Genomic DNA, 23,725 nt, shown 5'->3' with positions numbered 1-23,725 from the left:
ACCTAAGCACTCTGAATACCTCAACTTTTTGTAGCATGAACAGGGAAGTGTCAAAATTCCAGAAAGAAGAAAGTTGATGGCTAAATGAAGAAAACCATTTTTGCATTCTATTTCCCATGTTTGCTTGATAATGTTTCCTGACTTGACGGAGGCTCTCTCCTGCTCAAGTCTCTGGTTTGTTCTTTGATAAGACAAAATATGCATAAATAGCATTATGCATGGGAATCATGAACTATCCGTGGATGCATTTGCATTTAAAAGTTAGTAAATTTTATTCATGAACTGCAAGAGTGAAAATTGTTCACACAAAGAGTTAAAGTCCATTACTAGTTTCAAGACCTGTACATTGGTTCAACTGCCATGAAGTTACTCTAGAGAAATTTGTAGAGACGCATAATGATTTTCAATTTCTTGTGTAAAGATGAGTTTCTCTGAGATATCATAGATTTTTTAAAAATATTCAGAATATTATTTCACAGTAGGACATAGGATATTATTTACTTTTTCAGTTTTTTTTTATTGTAAACAAATGGGATACATGTTGTTTCTCTGTACATGGCATAAAGGCATACCATTTGTGTAATCATAAATTTACATAGAGTAATGTTGTTTGATTCATTCTGTTATTTTTTCCCTTCCCCCCACCCCTCCCACCCCTCTTTACTTTTTCAGTTTTTATAAATTTGTTATAATTAGTTATATATGACAGTGGAATCCATTTTGACATGTTGTACACAAATGGAGCATAACTTCTCATTCCTCTGACTATACAAGGTGCAGAGTCAAACCGGTCATGCAATCATATATGTATACATGATAATAATATCTGTCTCATTGTACTGTCCTTCCCATCCTCACCTCCCCACCTCTCCTTCACTCCCCTCTGCACAATCCAAAGTTCCTTCATTTTTCCCTAACACTCCCCCACATTATGGATCAGTATCCACTGTTCAGAAAAAATACTTGGTCTTTGGTTTTTTAGGATTGGCTTATTTCACTTAGTGTGATATTCTCCAGCTCCATCCATTTACGTGCAAATGCCATAGTTTCATTCTTTAAGGCTGAGTAATATACTGGTGTGTATATGTACCACAGTTTCTTTATTCATTCATCTGTTGAAGGACAATTAGGTTGGTTTCAGACCTTATCTATTGTGAATTGAGCTGAAATAAACATTGATGTGCTTCATCACTGTAGTATGCTGTGTTTAAGTCCTCTGGGAATATGCCAAGGAGTGGAATAGTTGAGTCAAATGGTGGTTCCTTTCCACATTTTCTAAGGAATCTCCGTACTGCTTTCCAGAGGTGTTGCACAATTTGCAATCCCACTAGCAATATATGAGTGTACCTTCTTTCACTCATCCTTGCTAACACTTATTGTTGCTTGGATTCCTGATAATTTCCATTCTGACTGGAGTGAGATGAAATCTTAGAGCAATTTTAATTTGCATTTCTCTAATTGCTAGAGACGATGAACAATTTTTCATGTTTGTTGATTAATTGTATATCTTCTTCTGTGAAGTCTCTGCTCAGTTCCTTAGCCCATTTATTAATTTAGTTATTTGGTTTTTTTGAGTTCTTTATATACCCTGGAGAGTAGTGCTCGATCTGAGGTGTGTGTAATAAAGATTTCCTCCCACTCTGTAGGCTCTCTCTTCACATTATTGATTGTTTCCTTTGCTGAGAAGAAGCTTTTTAGTTTGAATCCATCCCATTTATTGATTCTTTCTTTTATTTCTTGCTCTTTAGGAGTCTTGTTAAGGAAGTCAGATTTTGGGCCAACATGGTGAAGATTTGGGCCTACTTTTCCTTCCATTAGGCACGGGGTCGCTATTCTAGTTCCTAAGTCTTTGAACCCCTTTGAGTTGACTTTTGTGCAGGATGAGAGATAGAGGTTTAATTTCACTTTGTTGCATATGGATTTCCAGTTTTCCCAGCACCATTTGTTTAAAAGGCTATCTTTTTTCCAATGTATATTTCTGGCAGCTTTGTCTAGTATGAGATAATTGTATTTATGTGGATTTGTCTCTGTGTCTTCTATTTTGTACCATTGGTCTACATGTCTATTTGGGTGCCAATAAAAAGGACAGGGACATTTTAAATATAGATTTATTTGATTTTGTCATATGAGACTATTTTAGCAATTTCCTTCTAACCCAGACACAATTGAGGAAGAGAAAAATGAAGTTCATTTACAGGAACTGAAACTCCCCAAATGGTAATCTATTTTTACATCTTTCATTCACTAAGTGGACTATTTAAAGTTCTAGTTGTAAGGAGGATTTGTTTTAAGATTGGTCATGTACTCTGATTTTTGTTCAGATGCTAAGATTCTTAAGTGTTCACTGAGGATTACTGCTTTTTCAACACATCAAGCACATACTGCTTTGTGATTTTTGCCCATTCTTCAGGAATTTGACCTCTATTTATAAATTTTAGCTGATATTTTTCTTCCAGGTTTGTTCTGAAGTGAGAGACAAACCATTTCCAGTATGGCTGTGTGGATGAGTCTGGGGTGATGCTCCATGTGGCAAATTTCCCTCCTGCCTGCCGATAGTTCTTATAAGGAATATTACAGTCATCTCTAAAAATAAACAAACTATCACTTGCTACTAAACTAGAACAGCAATCAATGACAAAGTTGTCTGTATTATACCAGTTACTTCCAATGACAGCCCGAAGACGATGAAATGGAACACTGTGGTCTCCGTCATGTTTAGGAACTGTGTTTGTACATATTGCTTTACAGAAGGGACACTGCTTCCAGCAGCCACAGAGATGTTCCAAGAGGATTTTCACAATTTCAGGAATCATTTCATCTATGCTCCTACTTGAATAATTTTGTTCTACCTTCTTCATTGTGGGATCCAAAGCTACACTCATGGCTTCTTTGAGGAATTCCATATCTTTTATTTCCTGGTGCTCAATGCTTACCAAATCTCCTCGTGGGAAAATCAAGTCATTCTCCAGGTGATCACAGAATAAATCCAGCCACCCAGAAGCAGTGCTGCTTGTAACTTTAGCTACTGCTGTGGATTCATGAATGGCAGAGAGGATGGCATGCTTGATGTCATCTAAACTGATTTTGAAAAATGTTTTTATTTTTTCCCCACCTTTGCCCAAACAGTATGTTTTAACATGGTTTTCAATGTAATCCCTAAAGAATGATTCTGGATTATGAATATATTGCCAATAATTGTCAAAATTTTCTTCTTCTGCTAGAGAGATGAGAATGTGTTTCTCCAGGTTCGACCTGTTTCCATTGAATGCAGGGCAGGTAACTCTCATGTCCCCAGTTATTTTAATGATCATTTTCTCCCAGATGGTGGCAGAGACAGCTGGTGTGAGCTTGTGCCACAGAAAATCAACAAAAGACGTGATAGAGGTTGCTCCTTGGCAGGAGATCTTGAAACTCATGAAAAAATCATCTTTCTTGCATTCTAGATAGTTTACAGGATCATGTGCTGTCTTGAATGCCCTGTGCATTTCCTTAAAATGTTTTGATGCTCTTTGGAATAAACACAGAGATAATTCAATGGTGTATTTGCTGGTAAATACATATCTTTCCTTAGTGGGTGCAGATTTCACTTCCTCTTCTATTATTCTCATAATTTCATGAAAGTCATTTTGATCATAATCACGTTGTTGTCTCAAAATGCTTTTAATAGATTCATCAAACCTTGAAAAAATGCGGTGAGTAGTCATATTAATGGACTCTTCATCAGAGGCCTCTAAATTCTTTCTGTGAAACAAATATTCCTTACTCATTTGGACATGTTTTCCATATTCAATTTGAAAATCCTCTCCAGAGTTTCCCTTTATTTTTTCTATTATGTTTTTCTCCTTTTTGAAATAATCCAAAAGGATGTTCTCAGCATCCACATCAATGTTAGGCTCTATGAACTGAGGGGAAGTTGAAGATACTTCATAGACCCATTTTTTCCAAAGTTCATTGAATTTATCATGTAACTCTTCATCACTAAATTCTTTCCCTTTTACACTTAAAGCCAAGATTTGGCTCCTCTCTAATATTTGATTTTCATAATCTTCTTTCTTCTTATCCAGTCTTTCTTGGCTTTTTCTGAGACTAATAAGTTCATTGACTTTTCTTCTGGTGTCTAAAATAAGGGACTCTTTAAGGAGTAACAATTTATTTTCAAAATTTGCTTTCCATTGAACCAGTATTTCATGATCTGGGTCTTCATTAAAATATTTTTCAAATTCTAGCTTGATAGTTTCATATTTCCCTGTAACTGGAACCACAATTATGCCTGCTGTAATTGTCAGAATTTTTCTATTCTGAATCTGATTGTGAAGCTGGTTCTGCAAGTCTAGCATATAGCTCCTGAGCTCCCAGGTCCAGTGGTTGTACATGGTTTCCAGTTTGCTCATGGCCATGACCTCTCGGGTGTTCCTGAAATTGAAAATAAAGTTCTCACTTAACAGGGCTCGCCACAAATCTTGAACTCTGAATTTTACATCTGATATCTTCAGGATGCTTCCCCTGGATTCCTGTTTGGCAGTCAAAAGGATTCTACTTTTCAGTTCCTGGACATTGTGGCTGTAGCGAGGATTGGGAGGGGCCATGGGGGGATTGCCATCCCAGAGATGAGCGAAGTAGTACACGTGAGTACTGGCATCAAATTTGATGACGTCACCGAAGCATGTTACCTGTGAGCACTCTTCTTGTTTAGCAGCTATTGCTGCCATTTCATCTAGCCTCTGCTCTAATTGTCTTCGTCCTTCCATAGTTTGGTCTTTAGCTGTAACTTCTCCCACATTCTGATGCACAAATATGCAAGTTGGGGAGATATTCACTTGTTTCATCCTCAGAAAGGCTTGGACAGCTATCTGTAGGATGTCTTGCATTTCTGATGGATTCTCCCCAAATATATTGATCAGAGTCATGTTTGCAAGTCCAATGACAAAGGTTGCTAACTCATTGTCCCTATTCTGAGATTTGTTGCTGAGTTCTGGGGCCCGAAGTCCTTCTGTGTCGACAACCAGCACAAAGTCAAAGCCAAGTTCCTCTGCTGATGCCTCATCCACCTTCAGGAGCTGCATGTAGGCCCCCTTGGTACACCTGCCTGCACTGACAGTGAACTGCAACCCAAAAAGAGCATTTAGTAGGGTGGACTTCCCTGAGCTCTGCAGGCCAAGGACAGAGAGAACAAAGAGCCTCTTGTCTCCAAGTTTCTCAGAGAGCATTTCAAAAACAGCTGCCACCCACTTTAGGGGCACATAGGAAGCATCTCCATCCATCAGCTCTATGGGAACTCCAGATATCATCAGGTCTGCAGCAATTTGGGGAAGGGAGAGAAAAATTGTGTCTCCTTTGGGGGAAGTTTCTTCCAGAGCTTCATAGATCTGGCCAACCTCTCTGAGAAATTGCTCAATTCCCAAGGTACAGTCATTAATCTCAGTAGAGATGGCTTCTATTTTATTTTGCCAGAGTTTCAAAGAGTTGCTGACTTGGGATTTTTGCTTTTCTGTGTGTACATTTGACCACAAATATATTAGTTTTTCACGCAAGTTTTCCAAATGCTCTGCAGTCATGCTATCTAAAAACACACTCAGCCATTGTAAGAAGTAAAGTGTGGTGTGAGTTTCTGAATACTCATGGAGAATCTGAAGCAGAGATCCCATTAAGATATTGAGAGGAAAGGCTCTTGTCAATTGTCGATGTCGTATTACTTGTTTATCTGTCTCAACTTCACTCTTGTGTTGCTCAATGCTTCTATTACCTTTTTCTCTCAAATGATATAGTTCTTTGTCCTTCTTACACCAAAGATGCCACAGTTCTCCTTGAAGGGGTAGAAAAATTTCCTTCATCCGAGACAACTCTGTTTCTTTTAGTAGGTCCATGATAGTCTCAGCCTTTTCTTTGGCTTCCTTGCAATCTCTCTGGTCTTCATCAATGAGAAATCCTTGCTGGCGAGCTATACAAGAACAGTCCTCCATGCTGAGAGCAGTGCTGGAACACTCTAGCAAATGTCTGATGGTAGTTGTGAGCTCCTCTGTCAATTCTGCCTCATTTCTACTCCTTAGGCCAATTTTCACTCTCCTACCAGAGTTATTGACTTTGCATTTTTCTTTGTCATCAAGCAAGCAGATCAATGATCTTGACGACTGCCACAGGTCACGGACTATTTTTTGGTTTTCTTCATTGTCATCAGCAGCTGACATGAGGACCACAATGAGAGAAGAGACCTCCTTTAGGAAGGCGAGCTGCCTTTTATGCTCCTTTGCATCTCCATGAAGATTGGTGAAGGTCACACAGCTGTCAAACCTGTCCTCCTCTTCCCCGCCAGGGCAGAACCAGCAGATTTCCACCACACCCCCCATCAAGAGACAGTTCTTGCTGCTTTCTCTGCAGTGTCGGTGGAAGAACACATCATGTTTGCGTTCACTGAGAAGACAGTTCATGATATGAGATTTGGAAGCAGACAGGCCATTACCAACCCTAAGGAAAGACACAATGGGGGTGGAGACACGACACATCTGTTGATTCTTGTGACAGTTCTTCCCTGGTGGTGATTTGCTTGCTTGCTGCCAACTTCTCCTAATTTGTCTGAGAGGCCAGAGGGAGAATTCAATTTGAGAAGTGCAGGGATTTGGCACCAGGAATGGCAGGGCAAATTGACAGATGGATAGTTTGGTCAAAATATATTGTCTGGCAAAATTATCTGCACAGTGAAAAATGGCCATCTGGATATCCATGGGGTGAATGTGGGGCCTGGACTCAGTGGTCAAAGGATTAGTGAGATTATCATCATCTTTCAAAAAGTCTTCATATGGATCAAAAGCCTCATTTTCCTGATTGGAGGCACTTGGAGGGACTTGATAGTCTATGTTTCTATCATCTTTGAAGACCAGGTGTCTCAATCCATAACCCAGCATCAACAGCTTCTGAAGGAAATAGAAGGAAAGTTCTTGTTCAGATTTGGGCTGGGCGTTGGACACAGAACTCTTGTAGATCACATGGAAGTTAGCTCTACTCATCCTTTTTGGGTAGTAACATTCTAGGCCAAGTCGCTGGAGTAAGTCTAGAAAGGCTCCATTTTCTATTACTTCACTTGTGTTATTTGCATTAATATTTGGTTCATGGGGCTGTTTCCTTTCATGAAGAAGACTCTGTAGCTGTCTTTTAACCTCATCCATTTTCAAAGAGGAGATGGTAGCTTCATAATCTCCATCAATGAGCGATCTCAGGTCTCTTTCTAGGTTTTCCCAATCATGATCTGCCCCAAGTTTAGTGAGGACATGTACAACTTCTTTAGAGAACAGTTGTCCCATATGTTTTCTGATAAACTCCATGCGCTGTGTCTTCTCTTCTGCAGAAAGAGCTATTACTCCAGCTGTGGCTGTCAGACCTGTGAGCACCAAGAATGCATGGGCCCTATAGCTGGAAATAGTTTTGAGCTCCTGGTATTTATTGTAGGCGGTTTGCATTTCATCCAGTAGAAAATCTAACTCATCATGCCCCAGGAGATGTCGAAAAATATTGCTTCCCACCTGATATCCTGCACCAGCTGCAATGGTAAGTAGCAAGAGCTGTGTGTCTGGCTGCTCTGTTGCTTGGAGGTGATTCAAGAAGTTGCTGAGAGCTAAGCAGACCTCATAGGTGGCCTTCCTTTTAGCTTCCTCCCCTGTTTCTTGGACTTCACATCTTACATTCACCTCAAAGAGTTCATTCTTGGTTTCCTTTAAGATTTCAATGAACTGAGAAAATTGGGAGATATTGAGTTGCTCTAGCTCTGACTCTGACTGGAAGATCCATTGCATGATGGAGTGCGCCTGAGGAAAATTTGTCACTTTGTAGATGTGGGGATCCAGAAGGCTGCGCAACTGTGATTTAATAAATTTAATTTTATGTCTGGAAGAATTTTTGCTAAAATTGACAGTATTTACTAGAAAATTCTGCAGATCCCAGTCTGTGAGGCATATGTTAATCCAGGTGTCATAACCATTTATTTTTTGACTCAGTTTGTTCATGACATCTATCAGTTTCTGAAGTTGCTCTTCAGGATCAGATACCTCCCAGGATTTTACCTCATCTAGGAAAACTCTAGCCTCCTGCCCAGCACTCAACAATTCTGCTCCCTCCTGGATCTGGGCACTGAGACCAGTCAGAGCAGTGTAGTTGTCTTTCAGGCAGTTAGCTATCTTAAGGGGATCTTGAAAATCACTTCTGTGACTAGAGAGGATGATGTCCCAAATGGGTACCAGTTGAAGTCCCCGGTCAATGACACACCAGGTTTGATTGTTAGAAACAAGGCCAGCTTTCCACTGGACAAGGCCATCTGCTTCTGGTGGGCCACCTGTATGGACCACAGATAACTGGATTTTGGTTTGAAGATTTTGTAAAATTTGGCTTTGAGAGGTTGTTTTGGAAGGTGAGTGTGACACACCCATAGCCCCAGCAACTTTTACTGGAGAGCCACTGTAGCTCCCACTTAGGTAAGTATCCAGGGCCTCTGCTGCCTGCTGCTTCACATCAGTCAGCTGGTCACTTTGGAATCCCTCTGAAACAGCCTTCCACCAATAGATTCCTCCCAGATGCAGAGGGCCTTGGTTTACATGAGAGCCAAACCTGTGGAAGAAATTTTCAGTCCTGTGCCTCAACAAGGGGAAGATATCTGTGTCTGCCATCTGACCCAAGAGGTCTTCGATGTATTTCAGTTCCTGAAGAGCAGGCTTGGATAACTGAAGCTCATTGATGGGAAAGTAGCAAGAGGCCAGAGGGGCATAGTAGAACTTGGTTGAGCAGAAATATGTACCCTCAGAACTTGTTTGTTGTGTTTCCTTGGATTCTGAATGCTTGCTTTTATTCATTCCAATCTGTAGTTGAATTCCCCAACCTCCACCATTGGCAGAGGCAGTTACACTGAAGCCCATCTTTTCTATTGTCTGGATGAACATGGATTCTTCTTCAAATGATATAAATTCTTTTGTTACCATTTGTATCGCCTGCTGAGAACCAAAGAGTGAGAACTCCTTGGGGACACTGAGTAGCTCCTCTCTCTGCTGCATCAGGTCCATTTGGTGGCACGTTTTGTATATCCCTTGCAGAGCCAGCCCTCCAGATGCCCATCTTATTAGATCTCCATCTGGGAGGTTTTGCGTGTGGGACAGTGTCTGCTCCATGGGACTGAGTAGTCTCTGCATGATTTCCATGACTTCCCTTAAGGGCTTTTCAGGTACTGACCAGTACTCCTCAGGGATCTCCAAGGCTTGCCTCAGCTCTGCCTCTTTTCTCTCCACTGCCTCTTCCTGCCTCTGCCTCCCTTCTAATAGAAAGTCTCCCAGCTCCTGCAGCAATTGCTCTGCCTGCTTCTGCTTTCTCTTTATCATCTCCACTGGTGACTCCTGTAACTCTGGAGGACGATTTGAGTGCGACAGGTCAACCAGCTTCTCCAGGGCTTTTTTCTCCCATGGATGTCGCACCTGGGATTTCAGCTTCTGGAGGTCTTTTTCTGTTAAGTATTGTAAGGCTTGAGGACAGGTCAAACCCAGATATTCCTGCAGCTTGGGAAACCAGTACCCAGCATCCAGTCCTATATCTCTCAGCATCTCTTGGAGTTCTTGCCTCCTTTTGCCTCTGAGCAGAGGCTTATCACAGATGTGTTCTGTTGTGTCCATGCCTGTGTGAAATACACACACCCAGTTAGAATTGATAGTGTCCTAACTCTAGGAAATGTTTGCCTCATGATCAAAAGAGAGAATGTATTAGTGATACAAGTCTCCAAGACTTTTTCTTCCCTGCCTACTTATTCTAAAATATATTTTTCATCAAATCCTTTCTGTGTTTGTGCTAAGTATCATTGTGGGCATCGTCAAAAAAATTGCTTTTTCATTTACCATAGTAAATTGCAACTTAATATACTGATTTGGGCATTTACTACACAAACTCAGTTAAATGGAAAGTATGAGGCCGAGCATGGAGTTTGAGAATATCCATGAGTTCGTCAGCTTGATGCTTATCTTTTAAAATAGTGCAATATCACCATTTGTCTTGCTTTATTCTACATTTTTTCTTTGATTTGCTTCATTCCTACCTCTCTGTTACTTCTTCTTAGGTTATTCAATGCTTATTTGCTGTCTTTTTAAATGCACTTCTAAACTGATGTATGTGTGTAACTCATTTCCTGCATTTTATCCATACCTAGTTAATATCGTCTTTCCATGACATGAAGAATTATCTATATATGGATGTCATTCGTGGTCATGTATATAGACCCCCATATTCTCTTTAATCCAGGGTTTCTTTAGTGTTTTGCACCCATTTCATCTTCAGTGAATATCCTTAGATGGAAGATGAGAATGTGATTTCATTTCTTCCAATTTTAGGCATTATCAAGTTTTACTTCATCCTATAATTCCTATGCTATTTGATGTCACTAGCATACTTGCTCAATGTGTGTCCCATACACCTATCTACCTACAAATACAAATTTATTTATCCTCTTTTTTCCTTTTCAGAAAGATTTATTGTTTATTTTCCGAATAGGTGTAATTCCACATAGCATAAATTTCACATTTAAAAGAGTACAATTCAATGTTTTGTCATATATTCACAATCGCTAGCACTATATAATTCAAGAACATTTGCATCACCCCAAAATGAAACCCCTTACTCATTAGCAGTCACTTCATTCCCTCCTCACCCCAGTCCTTGGCAATCACTAATCTACTCTCTATCTCTATGGAATTTCCTATTCTGGGCATTTCATATAAATAGAATTATACAATATTTGGTCCTTTGGGATTAGTTTATTTCCCTCAGCAAAATGTTTTCAAGGTCTATCCATATTGCAGCACCTATCTTTTTTTTTTTTTTTTTTTGGTGGAGGAGGGGAAGGCCAGAGATTGAACTCGGGATACTTGACCACTGAGCCACATCCCGGGTCCTACATCTTATTTTATTCAGATACAATGTCTCACTGAGTTGCTTAGTGCCTCACTTCTGCTGAGCCTGGCTTTGAAACTGCAATCCTCCTGCCTTGGGATCCCAAGCTGCTGGGATCACAGGTGTATGCCACTGCACCTGGCTACCATCTATCTCAAATCTCTTCTTCAGGTAACGTTTTTGATTTTTAAAACTTTTATTGGTACATTATATTTATACATAAAAGTGGGATTCATTATGCCACATACAAACATACACATAACATGATTTGATCAACCTCATTCTGTGATACCTTTCTTTCCCCCACTCCTCTACTGATCCATTTGTGCTGCTCTACTGTTCTCCCTTCTATTAATACAGTGATTGCTGTTACTGTGATTTTAATTAGTATAATGTACAAAATTGAAATTCTCTGTGGTATAGTCACACCCAGTTGTAGCATAGTTTCATAGATTTTGTTCTCCAGTATTTCTCCATGCCATTCCCTCTTTCCTTCCTCTTGATCCCCTTCCTCTACTCTATTGCTCTCCTTTCTATTTTCATGAAATCCCTTTTTTTATTCCTTTCCTTTTCCTCTCTCTCTAGCTTCCTCCCATGAGAGAAAACATTCAACCTTCGTCTTTCTGAGGCTGGCTTATTTCACTTAGCATAATCTCTAGTTCAATCCATTTATCAGCAAATGACATAATTTCATTATTCTTTATGACTGAGTAAAACTTCATGGTGTATATATGCCATATTTTCTTTACCCATTTGCCTGTTGACACATAGCCTGATTCAACAACTTGGCTACCATGACTATCACTGCTATGAACATTGGCATGCTTGTACCTAATATTCTGGTTTTAAGCATTTTGGATAAATGTGGTATAGTGGAGTCATATAGTTGTTCCATTGCTAGTCTTTGTAGGAATCTCCAGACTGCTTTCTAAAGTAGATGTATCAATTTGTAGTCCCAGAAAGAATGTACAAATGTACCATATTTTCCTTCACATCCCCACTAGCAATTATTGTTATTTGTATTCTTGATGTTAAAACTCTCTCTGCTCTTATTTCTCTTCACCCCCTACACACTGTCTTTTAGATTTTTCTTTCCTTGTCTTCATGGGATTAATCATCTTCTCATCCACTGTGATTTGAATGTTTGTACCCTCCAAAACGATTGTTGAACTGTACAATTTAGCAAAGTGGTACCCTTGAGAAGTGATTTTGGCATGAAGACTGCACACTCATAGATGGGACTAACTCCATTATGAATGAATGATTTCAACCCTCTTTGGTCTTTTTGCACTTTTGCTTTCTGTATGTGCTAACACAACAAAAAAGCTCTGTTCATATGTCTGCACCTTAATTTTGGACATTCCAGACATTAGAAATGTGAGTCAATAATAATAGGGTTCATTTTAAGTCACTAGGGTCCAATTTATGCATTCACTGCACATTTGTATTCACTATGTATATATTCATATTCACTACATATATATTCACTATAAATCTTGTTGTTTGATCACTAGAGCCTTATTTTTAAAAAAGTAACATGTTTTTCTTCCTCTTCTTCTCTTCCCCAACTATGAGGGAAGCAGGATTAACGTTCTTCCTGTGCTAAGATGAGTTATTGCCCTTCCACTCATTGTCCATGAGAATAAAGAAACTGTACTCAAAATCAGAACAACAGATCTTTTAAGGATAAAATTTATTAGGTCTACTGATAATAATACTTAGAAAACTGCCTTTGTATGCCTTCATTTTAAAGCTCTTTGTTTCCACTGGCAGTTAGAATGGTTGCCTGTGTGATGTGAGTCTCTTGCATTTATCCTTTGATAACAAAACAAAACACTTTTTCTTTTTTCTCAAAACATTGACTTCATTATTGAATCTGCATCAAGATGAATGGATAAAGACATTGTGTATAGGTGGTGTGTACACAATGTAATTTTACTTAGCCATAAAGCAAATTTTCTGTAAATGTATGGAACTGGAGACTATCATGCTGAGTGAAATAAGCCAGACTCCAGAACATCAAAGGTGGAATGTTTTCTCTCATATGTAGAAGCTAGACCAAAATAAGGGGAAAAAATAGGGGGAATCTTATGAAAATGAGAAGCAATATCAGTGGAGCAGAGAAAGGTGACTGAGGAAGAGGAAGAGGGAAGGGCGAAGAGAACTGTGGAATGAAATTGACCAAAATATGCTATGTACATACATGATTATACCATAGTAAATTTCACCTTTAAAACTACAAAGCACTAATTTAAAAAAAACCTAAAAATAAATAGAAGGAAGACCAGTAGAGGAAGGGAAATGGGGATGGAGGAGTGGAGAGAAAGGAGAAGTACTGGTGACTGAAGTGGAGTAAATTATATTCCGTGCTTGTATGATTATCTCAAAATGAACCCCAATATTATTCATAACTATGATGCACTAATAGAAAAGGAATTTTTAAAGTACAAATTACATTGAAAATAGAAAATACTTTGAGATGATTGGAAACTAAAAAGTAACATGCCAAAACTTATAAGATGAAGTGAAACTTACACTCATACATTCCTAAATTATAAAAATGGAAATATCTCAAATCAATGAGACATATCCACCCCTTAAGGAACTAGAAACAGAAGAGTAAACTTAACCCAAAGAATGCAGAAGGAAGAAAATAATAAAGATTAGCATGGAGATGTATTAAATAGAGAATGACAGTAGAGAAGATCAACACAACCGAAATTTAGCTTCACGAAACAAAACAACAAAACAGACAAGAAATGAGGGGACTCATATGACCAAAGCGAGATATGACACTGTGGCCGTCACTACCAACTTTACAGTGATAAAATCAAATGGAGTTTAGAAGGATATTATGAAAATATGTAATTCAACAAATTACATATGACCAGATGGCTTCACTAAAAGAATTAACACCAATATTCAACAAATTGTCCTAAAAAAGAAGGAGAAAGAAATACTTTCTTACTCATTTGATAGAGCCAACATTGGCTTGATACCAAATTCAGACAGAGATGTCACTCAATGGCATTTTTTTTGTAGAGATTAGAAACATGATAAATTCATGTAGAGTAGCAGAAGACCTCAACTAACTGAAACAAGACTGAAAATGAAGAACATATTTAATGAATTCACACAGATTCGTGTTTCTTAATTTCAAAACAACAAAACCACAGATATCATAATAGTGTGGTACTGGCATGAGAATGGACATATAGATCAGTGAAATGGAATGAAGAGATCAGAAAGTAAATCATATTGGTAAAACTAAGTGTTTTTGACAAGGGCGCCAAAATAATTCAATGGGAAGAAAAATCTCTTTAATAAGTGGTGTAAAGACAACTAGATATCTACATGCAAAACCCTAACTCCCATAATATATGAAAATTAACTCCAGATGGATCAAAGACAAAAATTTAAGAGAAAAAATACTTATTAAAAAGATAAATCTTTATGATCTGAGATTTGGGAATGGTTTTTAAAATGATACCAAAAACAAAAGTCACAAAAGAAGAAAGAGAAAGAAGACAGCATCAAAATTAAATACCTGTGTGCTTCAAAGCACATGATCAAGAAAATTAAAAGTCACCTCAAAGAATGGAAGAAAATATTTGACAGTCCATATATACAATATTGATTTAATGCACAGAATATAAAATGAAGTCTTATAACTCATTACCATAAAGAAAAACAGCCCAATTTTTAAAATAGGCATATAATTGCATAGATATTTCTCCTAAGAAAACATACAAATAGCCAACAAGCACATTAAAATATGCATAATTGCATTAGTTATTGGGAAATGCAAATTAATATCACATTTAAATTTTGGACTGGACTGGGAGTATAGCTCAGTGGTAGAGTACTTAACTAGCATGCACAAGGCCCTGGGTTTGATCCCCAGCAATGACAAAATTCCACATCAGTTTTCTTTTCCTGAGTATTAAACATTGACTACACACCATTGATTGGAAACTTCATGGCCTTGTCTGCTTCCCTTAGACCACGGTCTGTGATTCCAGGAAGCAGAGTCTATGTCTTATTCAGCTTTCAGTCCTGAGAACAACAAACAGTGGCTAGTAAAGACTGAGCACTTTTAGAGTTGAAGAATGTGCTCTGCAAAGTTTTCTGTCTCTGGACTTCTGCTTCTTTCCCTGTTTCTAATTGAAGTTTCTGTGGAAGAATTATAGCTGTAGTAGAATTATAGCTGACCAACCCTAAGGCAAGTGATATATAGCACTCTCTCTCCCCAGCTTCCCTAGGTCTTGGTAACCACCAATCTGCCTTCAGTCTCTATGAATTTATGTAGTTTGAATATTTCTTATAAAGGAATGACATAATATTTCACTTGTTCTGTATGGTTCCTTTCACTTTTCATAACGTCTTCAAGGCTCATCCACACTGAGGCTACATCACCACACCCTTTTATGGTTGGTCATGTTCCATTGTATGAATGTACCACATCTTATTTATACATCAATTGATAAGTATTCATATTATATTCATCCTTTTGGCTACTGTGAATAGTACCACTATGGACGCTTGTGTAATTTTTAATTTTTGGGGGGTGTATACACCTCTCAGTAGAATTTCTAGGTCATATCATAATTTAACATTTATCTTTTTAAGAAATCTATAGATTACTTTATACAACATTGCACTATTCTACCTTCCACCAATGATGTATGAAACTTTCACTTTCTGCATGCCCTTTCCAACATTTGTTAGTCCTTTGTTATATATAATATATATGTTACATATATTACATATATGTTCTATATATTATTATTATTATATATATATTTATTTATTTATTTATTTTTCCCTGGGAGAAGAACAAGAACCAATGATCCAGGAAGCCCTCCCCAGCTTGGACTAAATGGTATTTGGAACTATGGGGCAGAGAGGAACTGTCAGATGCAGCTGTGATGATTGCTCTCTTTCTTCTGGAGTTTCTCTTGGATTTTCCCTAAAGGCAATCATCAGCTGTGGAGGAATATTTCTTCCTAGGGAGGCAGTTGACCTCTGCTAAAAACCAACTTTCTTTCTGAGCTACAAAGGAAAAGTAGAAAATATTTCATGAACCATTAAAAAATGGAAAAATTCTGCTAAGATTTTTCTTCACTTTTTTTTTCCTAGTTGTACTAGACCTACAAAGAAGAACTAACAACAATATTCCTCAAATAATTCTGTGAAATATAAAAGGGGAAACACTTCCAAACTCATTCTATGAAGTTAGTATCGCCCTGATACCAAAATCAAAGACACATCAAGGAAAGAAAACTTCAGGCCAATATCCCTGATGATCATATATGCAAAAATTCTTAATAAAAGACTGCAACTCGCATACAAAACATATTAACAAGATAGCACACAACGATCAAATTGGACTCACCCAAGGGATACAAAGTTGTTTCGACATATGGAAATCAGTAAAATCAATTCACTACATCAATAGACTTACAGATAAGAATTATATGATTACCTCAATAATACATACAGGAAAAGCATTTGACAAAATTCAGCATCCACTCATGTTCAAAACATTAGAACAACTAGGGATAGTAGAAATATAACTCAACATTTTAAAAGCTATATCCATTAAACACAAGGCCCACATAATTGTAAATATAAATAAACTGAAAGCATTCCCTCTAAATACTGGAATAAGACAGAGATGCCCTCTTTCACCACTACTATTCAACATAGTCCTTGATATTCTAGCCAGGGCAATTAGGCTAAAGAAAGAAATTAAAATATATTAACAGGAATAGAAGGGCTCAAAATATTGCTATGAATAGCAAGGTCATGATACTGTATTTGAAGTCCCAAAAAACTCCACCAGAAATCTTCTAGATGTCAGAAATGAAAAAAGTAAAGTAGCAGGATATAAAATTAACACCCATAAATCAATTGCATTCCTATTAACCAATGATCAATCAGCTGGAAGAGAATTTGGGAAGACTATCCCATTCACAGTAGCCTCAAATAAAATAAAGTACTTTTGAATCAATCTAATAAAACAGGTGAAAGATCTCTACAATGAAAATTACAGAACACTAAAGAAAGACATTGAAGAAGACCTTAGATAAAGGAAAGGTATTTCATGTTCTTCTGTAGGCAGAATTAACATTGTCAAAATAGCCATACTAATGAAAGTGCTATATAGATAGTAATTCCTATTAAAATTCCAATGAAATTCTTCACAGAAATAGAAAAAGCAGTCATGAAATTCATTTGGAGAAGTAAAAGTTTCAGAATTCATAAAGCAATTCTTAGCAAGAAAAGTGAAGCAGAAGGCATCACAATACCAGACCTTAAATCATACTACAGAACTATAGTAACAAAAAGCAGCATGATATTGGCACAAAAGCAGACATGAAGACCAATGGAACAAATAGAAGACACAGAGACAAAGTTACATAAATAGAGTTATCTTGCACTAGAAAAAGGCACCATAAACATACATTGAAGAAGAGATAGCCTCTTTAACAAATGGTGCTGGAAAAACTAGAAATCCACATGCAGCAGAATGAAATTGAACCCCTATCTCTTACCCTGCCCAAAGCTCAACTCAAAATGGATTAAGGACCTAGGCATTAGATGACTGACCCTGCACCTACTAGAAGAAAATATAGGCCCAACTCTCTATCATGTTGGCTTATGAACAAACTTCCTCAACAGACTCCTAAAGCACAGCAAGTAAAGTCAAAAACCAATTAATGGCATAGTATCAAACAAAAATGCTTCTTTGCAGCAAAGGAAACATTCAACAATGTGAATAGAGAGCCTACAGAATGGGAGAAAATCTTTACCACTTGTACCTCAGGTAGAGTATTAATCTCCAGGTTATATAAAGAACACAAAGGGCTGGGTTTGTAGCTGAGTGGTAGAGGGCTTGCCTAGCAGGTGTGAGGCAGTGGGTTTGATCCTCAGCATCAAATAAAAAAAAAATAAAGGTATTGTCTCCATCCATGACTAAAAGTATATTTGAAAAAAATTAAAATAATGAAAAGGACTCAAAAAACTTAACTAAAAAAAAAAAAAAAAAAAAACAAAGAAAGAAAGAAAGGAAAGAAAACCAAATAATCCAATCAATAAATTGGCCAAGGAACTGAACAGGTACTCCAGAAAAAATGAAACATGAATGGTCAACAAATATATGAAAAAATGTTCAACATCTCTAGCAATTAGAGAAATAAAAATTAAAAGTACACTAAGATTCCATCTCATTCCAGTCAGGAAGGCAATTATCAAGAATACAAGTAATAATGTTGGTGAGGATGTGGGGAAAATGGTACACTCATACATTGCTGGTGGGAATGCAAATTGGGGCAACCATTCTGGAAAGCAGTATGGATACTCTTTGAAAACTTGGAATGGAACCACCGTTTGACCAAGTTATCCCACTCCTCAGCATATTCCCAAATGATTAAAAATTAGCATACTAAAGTGATGAAGTCACATTAATTTTTTTAGCAGCACAATTCATAATGGGTAAGCTATTGAACCAACCTAGGTGCCCTCAGCAGATGATGGATTAAGAAAATGTGGTATTTACACATAATGGAATATTACTCATTCACACACAAAAAAATGCCTTTATGACTACTGCCAGTAAATGGATGGATCTTGGGACTATCATTCTAAGTGAAATAAGCCTAACCCTCCAAACCAAATGTTGTTCTCTCTGATATGTGTGATGCTAACATACAAGTTGGGTGGGAAGTATAGAAGTTCATTGGATTGGACAAAGGGAAGGGAGGGGAATGGAAATAGAAAAGATAGTAGAATTAATCAGATACAACTTTCCTGTGTTCATACATGAATATACCACCAGCAAAACTTCACATCATATAAATCCACAAGAATGGGATCCTAATTACAACAAGTTATACTTCATGTATTTAATAAGTCAAACTACATTCTACTGTCATGTATCTTTAAAAAGAACAAATTAAAAAATTATAAGCATTCATAAGGCCTGCTTCATTTTATGTTGTTTAACAAAATCCCAGTGTTGTCTTAAAATGTGTTTTAATGAAAAATCTCTAGATATGAACCCATAGAAAGATGGAAATTTAGCCTTCCCCTACATTTACAGAGAAATTTCTGTCTGACTAGAAATAGGCCAATAATAGCAACAATGAATATTATTCTTATTTCTACTATCCAATATGTGAATATGTATAAGGATTAATTTTCTGGTCTTTGTTAATATAAATTATAAGGCAAGAAATCTGGCAATATTAGAAAAAATAATGAAGGCAAAAATATATACAGGAGCCAGAATACAATCTGCATTTAAACAGAACCAAAAGACTTGAGCATGTTTTCTTGTTCAAAGTGAAACAACTAGTAAAGTCAGGTGTTCAAAATACAGGAAATAAAACCCAAGAGGAAGTAAGGAGGAGCAGGATCTAGAGCAGAGATATTGTTTCAAAGAGGTTTAGGACAGTTTTTCCTTGAGAGGTCCTTCCTGCTAAGAGAGAACCTCTCAGTTCTTTTGTGAGGTCTTTGGCTCCATCTAGGGACCAAATTAATACAAGACTGATTAATAATTAAAAAACGTACAAATTTTACTAAATTTATATGGGCCTAGTATTCTCACAAAAAATGTGAAAGCTGAAGAAATGAATAAAGCAAGATGCTTTCATACTTTTTAGGAAAGAACAATAACTTTGTGAAGAAATGGCAGGAAACTGGATTTCTGGACTAGAGTAATAAATTGTAGGGATGTCATGAAGCATTGTGGGAGTGGAATATAAAAGCTAGTGGAAGATGAGGATTATTCCAAAGAGTTCCTTTATCAGGTTTCCTATAAGAAAATTTGGACAAATGGCTAGAGATAGAATTTAGAATGATTTTCTAATGGAATAAGCCATTCTACATATTGTGGAACAAGCCACTCCAACAAGAAACTCCAAATCCTAAGAAATAATAATATCTAAGAAAGGAGGAAGAACCTAAGTGAACTGTCCTACAACAACAAAAGATTGAATTGTGTCAACAGGTGTAAGTTTTTTCTCCAGTAGGCAACATAGCTCAGTTCTCTCCTGTATGGCAGTCTTGTGAGACCCTGAGGAGAGGACTCAGTTAAGCACTGGGCTCCAGAAAGAAATGATGATTGATAAATAGATAAACAGTTACTATGTTAAGATACTAAGTTCTGATAACTTGTTACAAAGCATTATAAAATACATGCTTTTGGAACCAAGAAGTTGGGTGCTGCTGTAACAAATACCTAGAAACCTGGCAACATATTTGGAGTCAGGTAAGTGCCTGGAGACCAGAAGAATTTTGAGGAGCATGATAGAGAAAGTTGAAATTACCTTGGATAGACAATGAACAGAAACCTAGACTCTGAAGTGGCTGTAGTGAGGACTTAGAAGAAAAGAGAAGAATTTGGCAGCAGAACCAGGAGAAAGAAGATTCTTGTTATGTGTAGCAGAAAGCCTGGAAAAATTGTGTCCTGGGGTTATGTATACAGTGGAACTGATAGTGATAAAATTGATTATGGAGGTAAGGATCCTCTAAGGCAAAATGTTGAAGATGTCTCCTGATTTCTTCTTGCTAGTTTTAATGAAATGTGAACAGAGAGATAAATTAAGGAAGGAATTGTTAAACTAGAAGACATCAGGACTGCATAATGTTGAATTTCTCATTTTCTCCAAAAGGCAGAAAACATTAAAATTGAGATATTTGATCATGAACCTCTGCTGGTTATGAAACAGTGGTCCACTTCACGCTTTGAACATAACCCTTGATTCTCTGCCACTGCAGCTTATTTTTAAACTGATTTTTTTTTTCTTTCTCTTCTCCTTCTCCCCCTTCCTAACACTGGGGAAACAAGATTACCCTTCTTCCCATCCTAAGCCAAGTTATCTATCCTTCAACCCACATACCACAGGAATGAAGTAATTCAGACTTTAGGAATGGAAACAGAAGACCTAAGAAATGGCTATACTTCAAGGTCAAAGTGAATTATGACCCCTGACAAGGAACACCTAAAATGAAACCTTTGCATCGCCTCTTTAAAAAGCCCTTTGTTGTTTCTGATGGGAAGAATCACAAACTCTAAGACAAAAATCCTCTGACCTTCTCCTTTGCCAGCAAAGCAATAAAAATTCATTTTCCTTTTTCTCAAAATCATGACTTCATTGTTTGAATGACATGAGGAAAAAAGGAATAAGCTTTTGAAACAGGTATGATTGATTGTGAAATATTTTGCTAAAACCTCACAAATATCAAAAGGTTCGAGTAATCAGGTACATAAAGAACTCTTTCAAGAGAATAAGAGTCTGGCACAGTGTTAACAATCAAACCAGAAGTCTCAGAGGAAGCCTTAGGACACCATTCTTAAAATATAGCACAAGACAAATGTATAGGAGAGTCTATCTGAAGGTCACCTATGGATGTGACTTGAGTCTAATGGAGTGAGGCTCCAGTGACATATATCACAAGTTCTTGAGAATATTAGTGCAAGGGCACAGATAGATGAGAATGGTGGGAACACCAGGTTAAGAGAATAATTCTATAATATGAGCCCATGCTGCTGATTCACACACACACATGCTTTCTTTGTCAGAAAGCAATCTGTCTGCAACTTTGCCTCACCTGAATGGACAGGATATGTCACATTTGTCAGCAAACTGAAGCAGGGAGCAAAGGTCAGACACTCAGTGTAGGTTGTGAATGAGGGGGTACAGAGGGGATAAGGGCAGGTTATTACACAGAAAACAATGGGTTGTTAACCTCTGCAATCAAGTCCTGGGCACTCTGGGTGGCTAATAATTAACCCCCTCTTCCCTGCTTCCAGGCATACATGGGGAAGAAAGAGAAGACAGTGATTAAAAGGGGGTCCTGGGGTCTATAAGGGGCAAGACGCATCCCGTCCCGGGGACACCTAGCTCTGGGGCCATTTTCCCTTAGGAGAAGTCTGACTTTATCACTTTTGTAAATAAAATTTTCTTCCTACGCTTGCCTCAACATTTCTCAGGTGTTTAATCTTCAACATCAGGGAACAAGGACTTGTATCTGATCTCTAAGACCCATATCATTAGTAAACAGAAAGCCTGCCAGCTTGAACTGAGACACAGTGAGCGCAAGATGAAAGGAGACTGTTACATCCCTTCAACCCCATCCTCAAATTCTACTGGCAGGAAGCAAGCTGCTAAAACTGCTCAACTGTGAGCTTGTACTACTTTTTATGAAAAAGGAGGAATGATTCAGAGGGAAGAACCAGGAGCCCAGGGAGCCATTATTGCTCTCAGATCTGGAAACCTAATCAAGGAACTCCAGCTGCACTTTCCCATCTGGATTTCGAAAACATCGTGGTCTGTGGTCATCTCTCTCCATCTACCCCATTTCTTCACTTCTTATTCACCTACCTGTCTCCTTCAGTCCAAGAGCCTGTCTTCAGGTTGCTCCAGAGAAAAGTGCACCACCAAGAGCAGGTTCCCTACCCAAGTGTGGGAGGCAGAGGATTCACAGCTGCCATTAGTTCTGGTTTCTTTTGTAAGAGAAGAGACTGAAATTAACCTCAGAGCAGGCCACCTCCCCCTTCTCCTTCCGGTTGTGGGAGGCTCTCTCTTATACATGTTTATTTCTTTAGTTCCATACAAAGAACATGAAAAATGTGAATGTTCAAGAAATATGTGACAATTGAATGAGGAAACGACTGTATCTGAACTGGTTTCCTCAGTTATCTTTGGGGATGACAATGGCTAGTTAAATGGATTGACCCGAGGAACAGGGAGGGTGTGAGGCTGCTGACACAGTGTCTTACCAGTAAGACTGATCTTCTCCCTTTTGGGGGGAGCATGTGCATTTTCTCACGATCAAAAGTTTTAGTAGTAGTCAATGTTTGAGCCCAGGATCCAACAGTTACTAGTGAGGGAGTTCAAAATATTTGACTCCAAATATATATTTATTTTTCTTAGTTTGAATTGGTTATTCAGAGAGACTCCTAATTCAGACAAAGGAAGGCCTTTGGAAAGTTTTCCTTTAGTAAACAGAAATCTGTATCTAACTGTACTAGTAAAGTACACCATGGATTCAGGTAAATGATTTTCTATCTGATACTCCCTTCCTACCTGAGAAAGATCTTTTCACAAAAAGAAAAGATTGGGATTCTGACACCAGGTCACTGGGAAACTCTACCTGCCTATCAAGGTGACAAGAGTGGCTCATTTGTTCCTCCTTACCTGCCCTTCTAGCACTCATGTCAACCTCCCTCTCAGGGGGTCCAGGTTCCCATCCCTTTGTTTAGCTCTGCATAAAGTTCATCCATCTTGCCCTCTTGGAGTCGCATACTTTAGTATGGATGCTATGCTTAAGCACATTAATAATTTGTATGCATTTTTTACCTCCCAGTATGTATGTCGTGAGCTCATTCTGTTGACTAAACATATTAAAACTTTTGGAGGAAAACGAAGCTTTAAGTTTTTAAAGCTTCCTTTACACTACGTGTATGTAGGAGGAAAGCAACCTAAGTAATGAGAAACGGTCAAATGGTGGATGAATTTGCTAGTGACAGTACTATTATCTAAGTCGATAACAGCCGTGAGGACAAAAGGAGATGACATAGGTGACTCTCACCTAGTGCTTGGCCTGAAGTACATGTGCAAATATGAATTCTTTTTCCCCAGCACAGAATTGACTTTGAAGATCAAATATGTCACAAGAGGAATTACTGGGAAGGGTCTCTCCAGCTACGATATTCTAGGAGTTTAATTTGAACCTGAGACTTTCCCAGGACTGCCAGCATCTTAGAGTTTTTGAGGCTCAGAGAATGGCATTCCTGAAAGTTGGCATT

At 37.9% G+C, this 23,725-nt stretch overlaps 1 protein-coding gene across 2 annotated transcripts; it reads right to left on the bottom strand.

The window, feature by feature from the left end:
- Window positions 1-665: 665 nt before the first annotated feature.
- Window positions 666-22,432, bottom strand: LOC306640955 (interferon-induced very large GTPase 1-like). Of its 2 annotated transcripts, none has more exons than XM_079105695.1 (2): window positions 22,299-22,432; window positions 666-9,643 (listed from the first exon to the last, which is right to left on the bottom strand). In XM_079105695.1, the coding sequence occupies exon 2, from the start codon at window positions 9,639-9,641 to the stop codon at window positions 2,352-2,354; it is 7,290 nt and encodes a 2,429-aa protein (XP_078961821.1). In that variant the 5' UTR covers window positions 9,642-9,643; window positions 22,299-22,432; the 3' UTR covers window positions 666-2,351. The 2 variants fall into 2 exon arrangements, with proteins under 2 accessions (XP_078961821.1, XP_078961822.1); XM_079105696.1 differs by having other exon boundaries at window positions 22,295-22,424.
- Window positions 22,433-23,725: the final 1,293 nt, after the last annotated feature.

Source organism: Sciurus vulgaris (genome assembly GCF_902686455.1).
Source record: "Sciurus vulgaris genome assembly, chromosome: 11".
Classification (NCBI taxonomy): Eukaryota; Metazoa; Chordata; class Mammalia; order Rodentia; family Sciuridae; genus Sciurus; species Sciurus vulgaris.
Note: the sequence above shows the minus strand (reverse complement) of the source record. Positions and strands in the feature narration are given on the sequence as shown.

What these genes read in the sequence shown, in the direction of transcription:
- LOC306640955 (XM_079105695.1), bottom strand. Translation starts at nt 9,641, where the DNA reads ATGGACACAACAGAACACATCTGTGATAAGCCTCTGCTCAGAGGCAAA.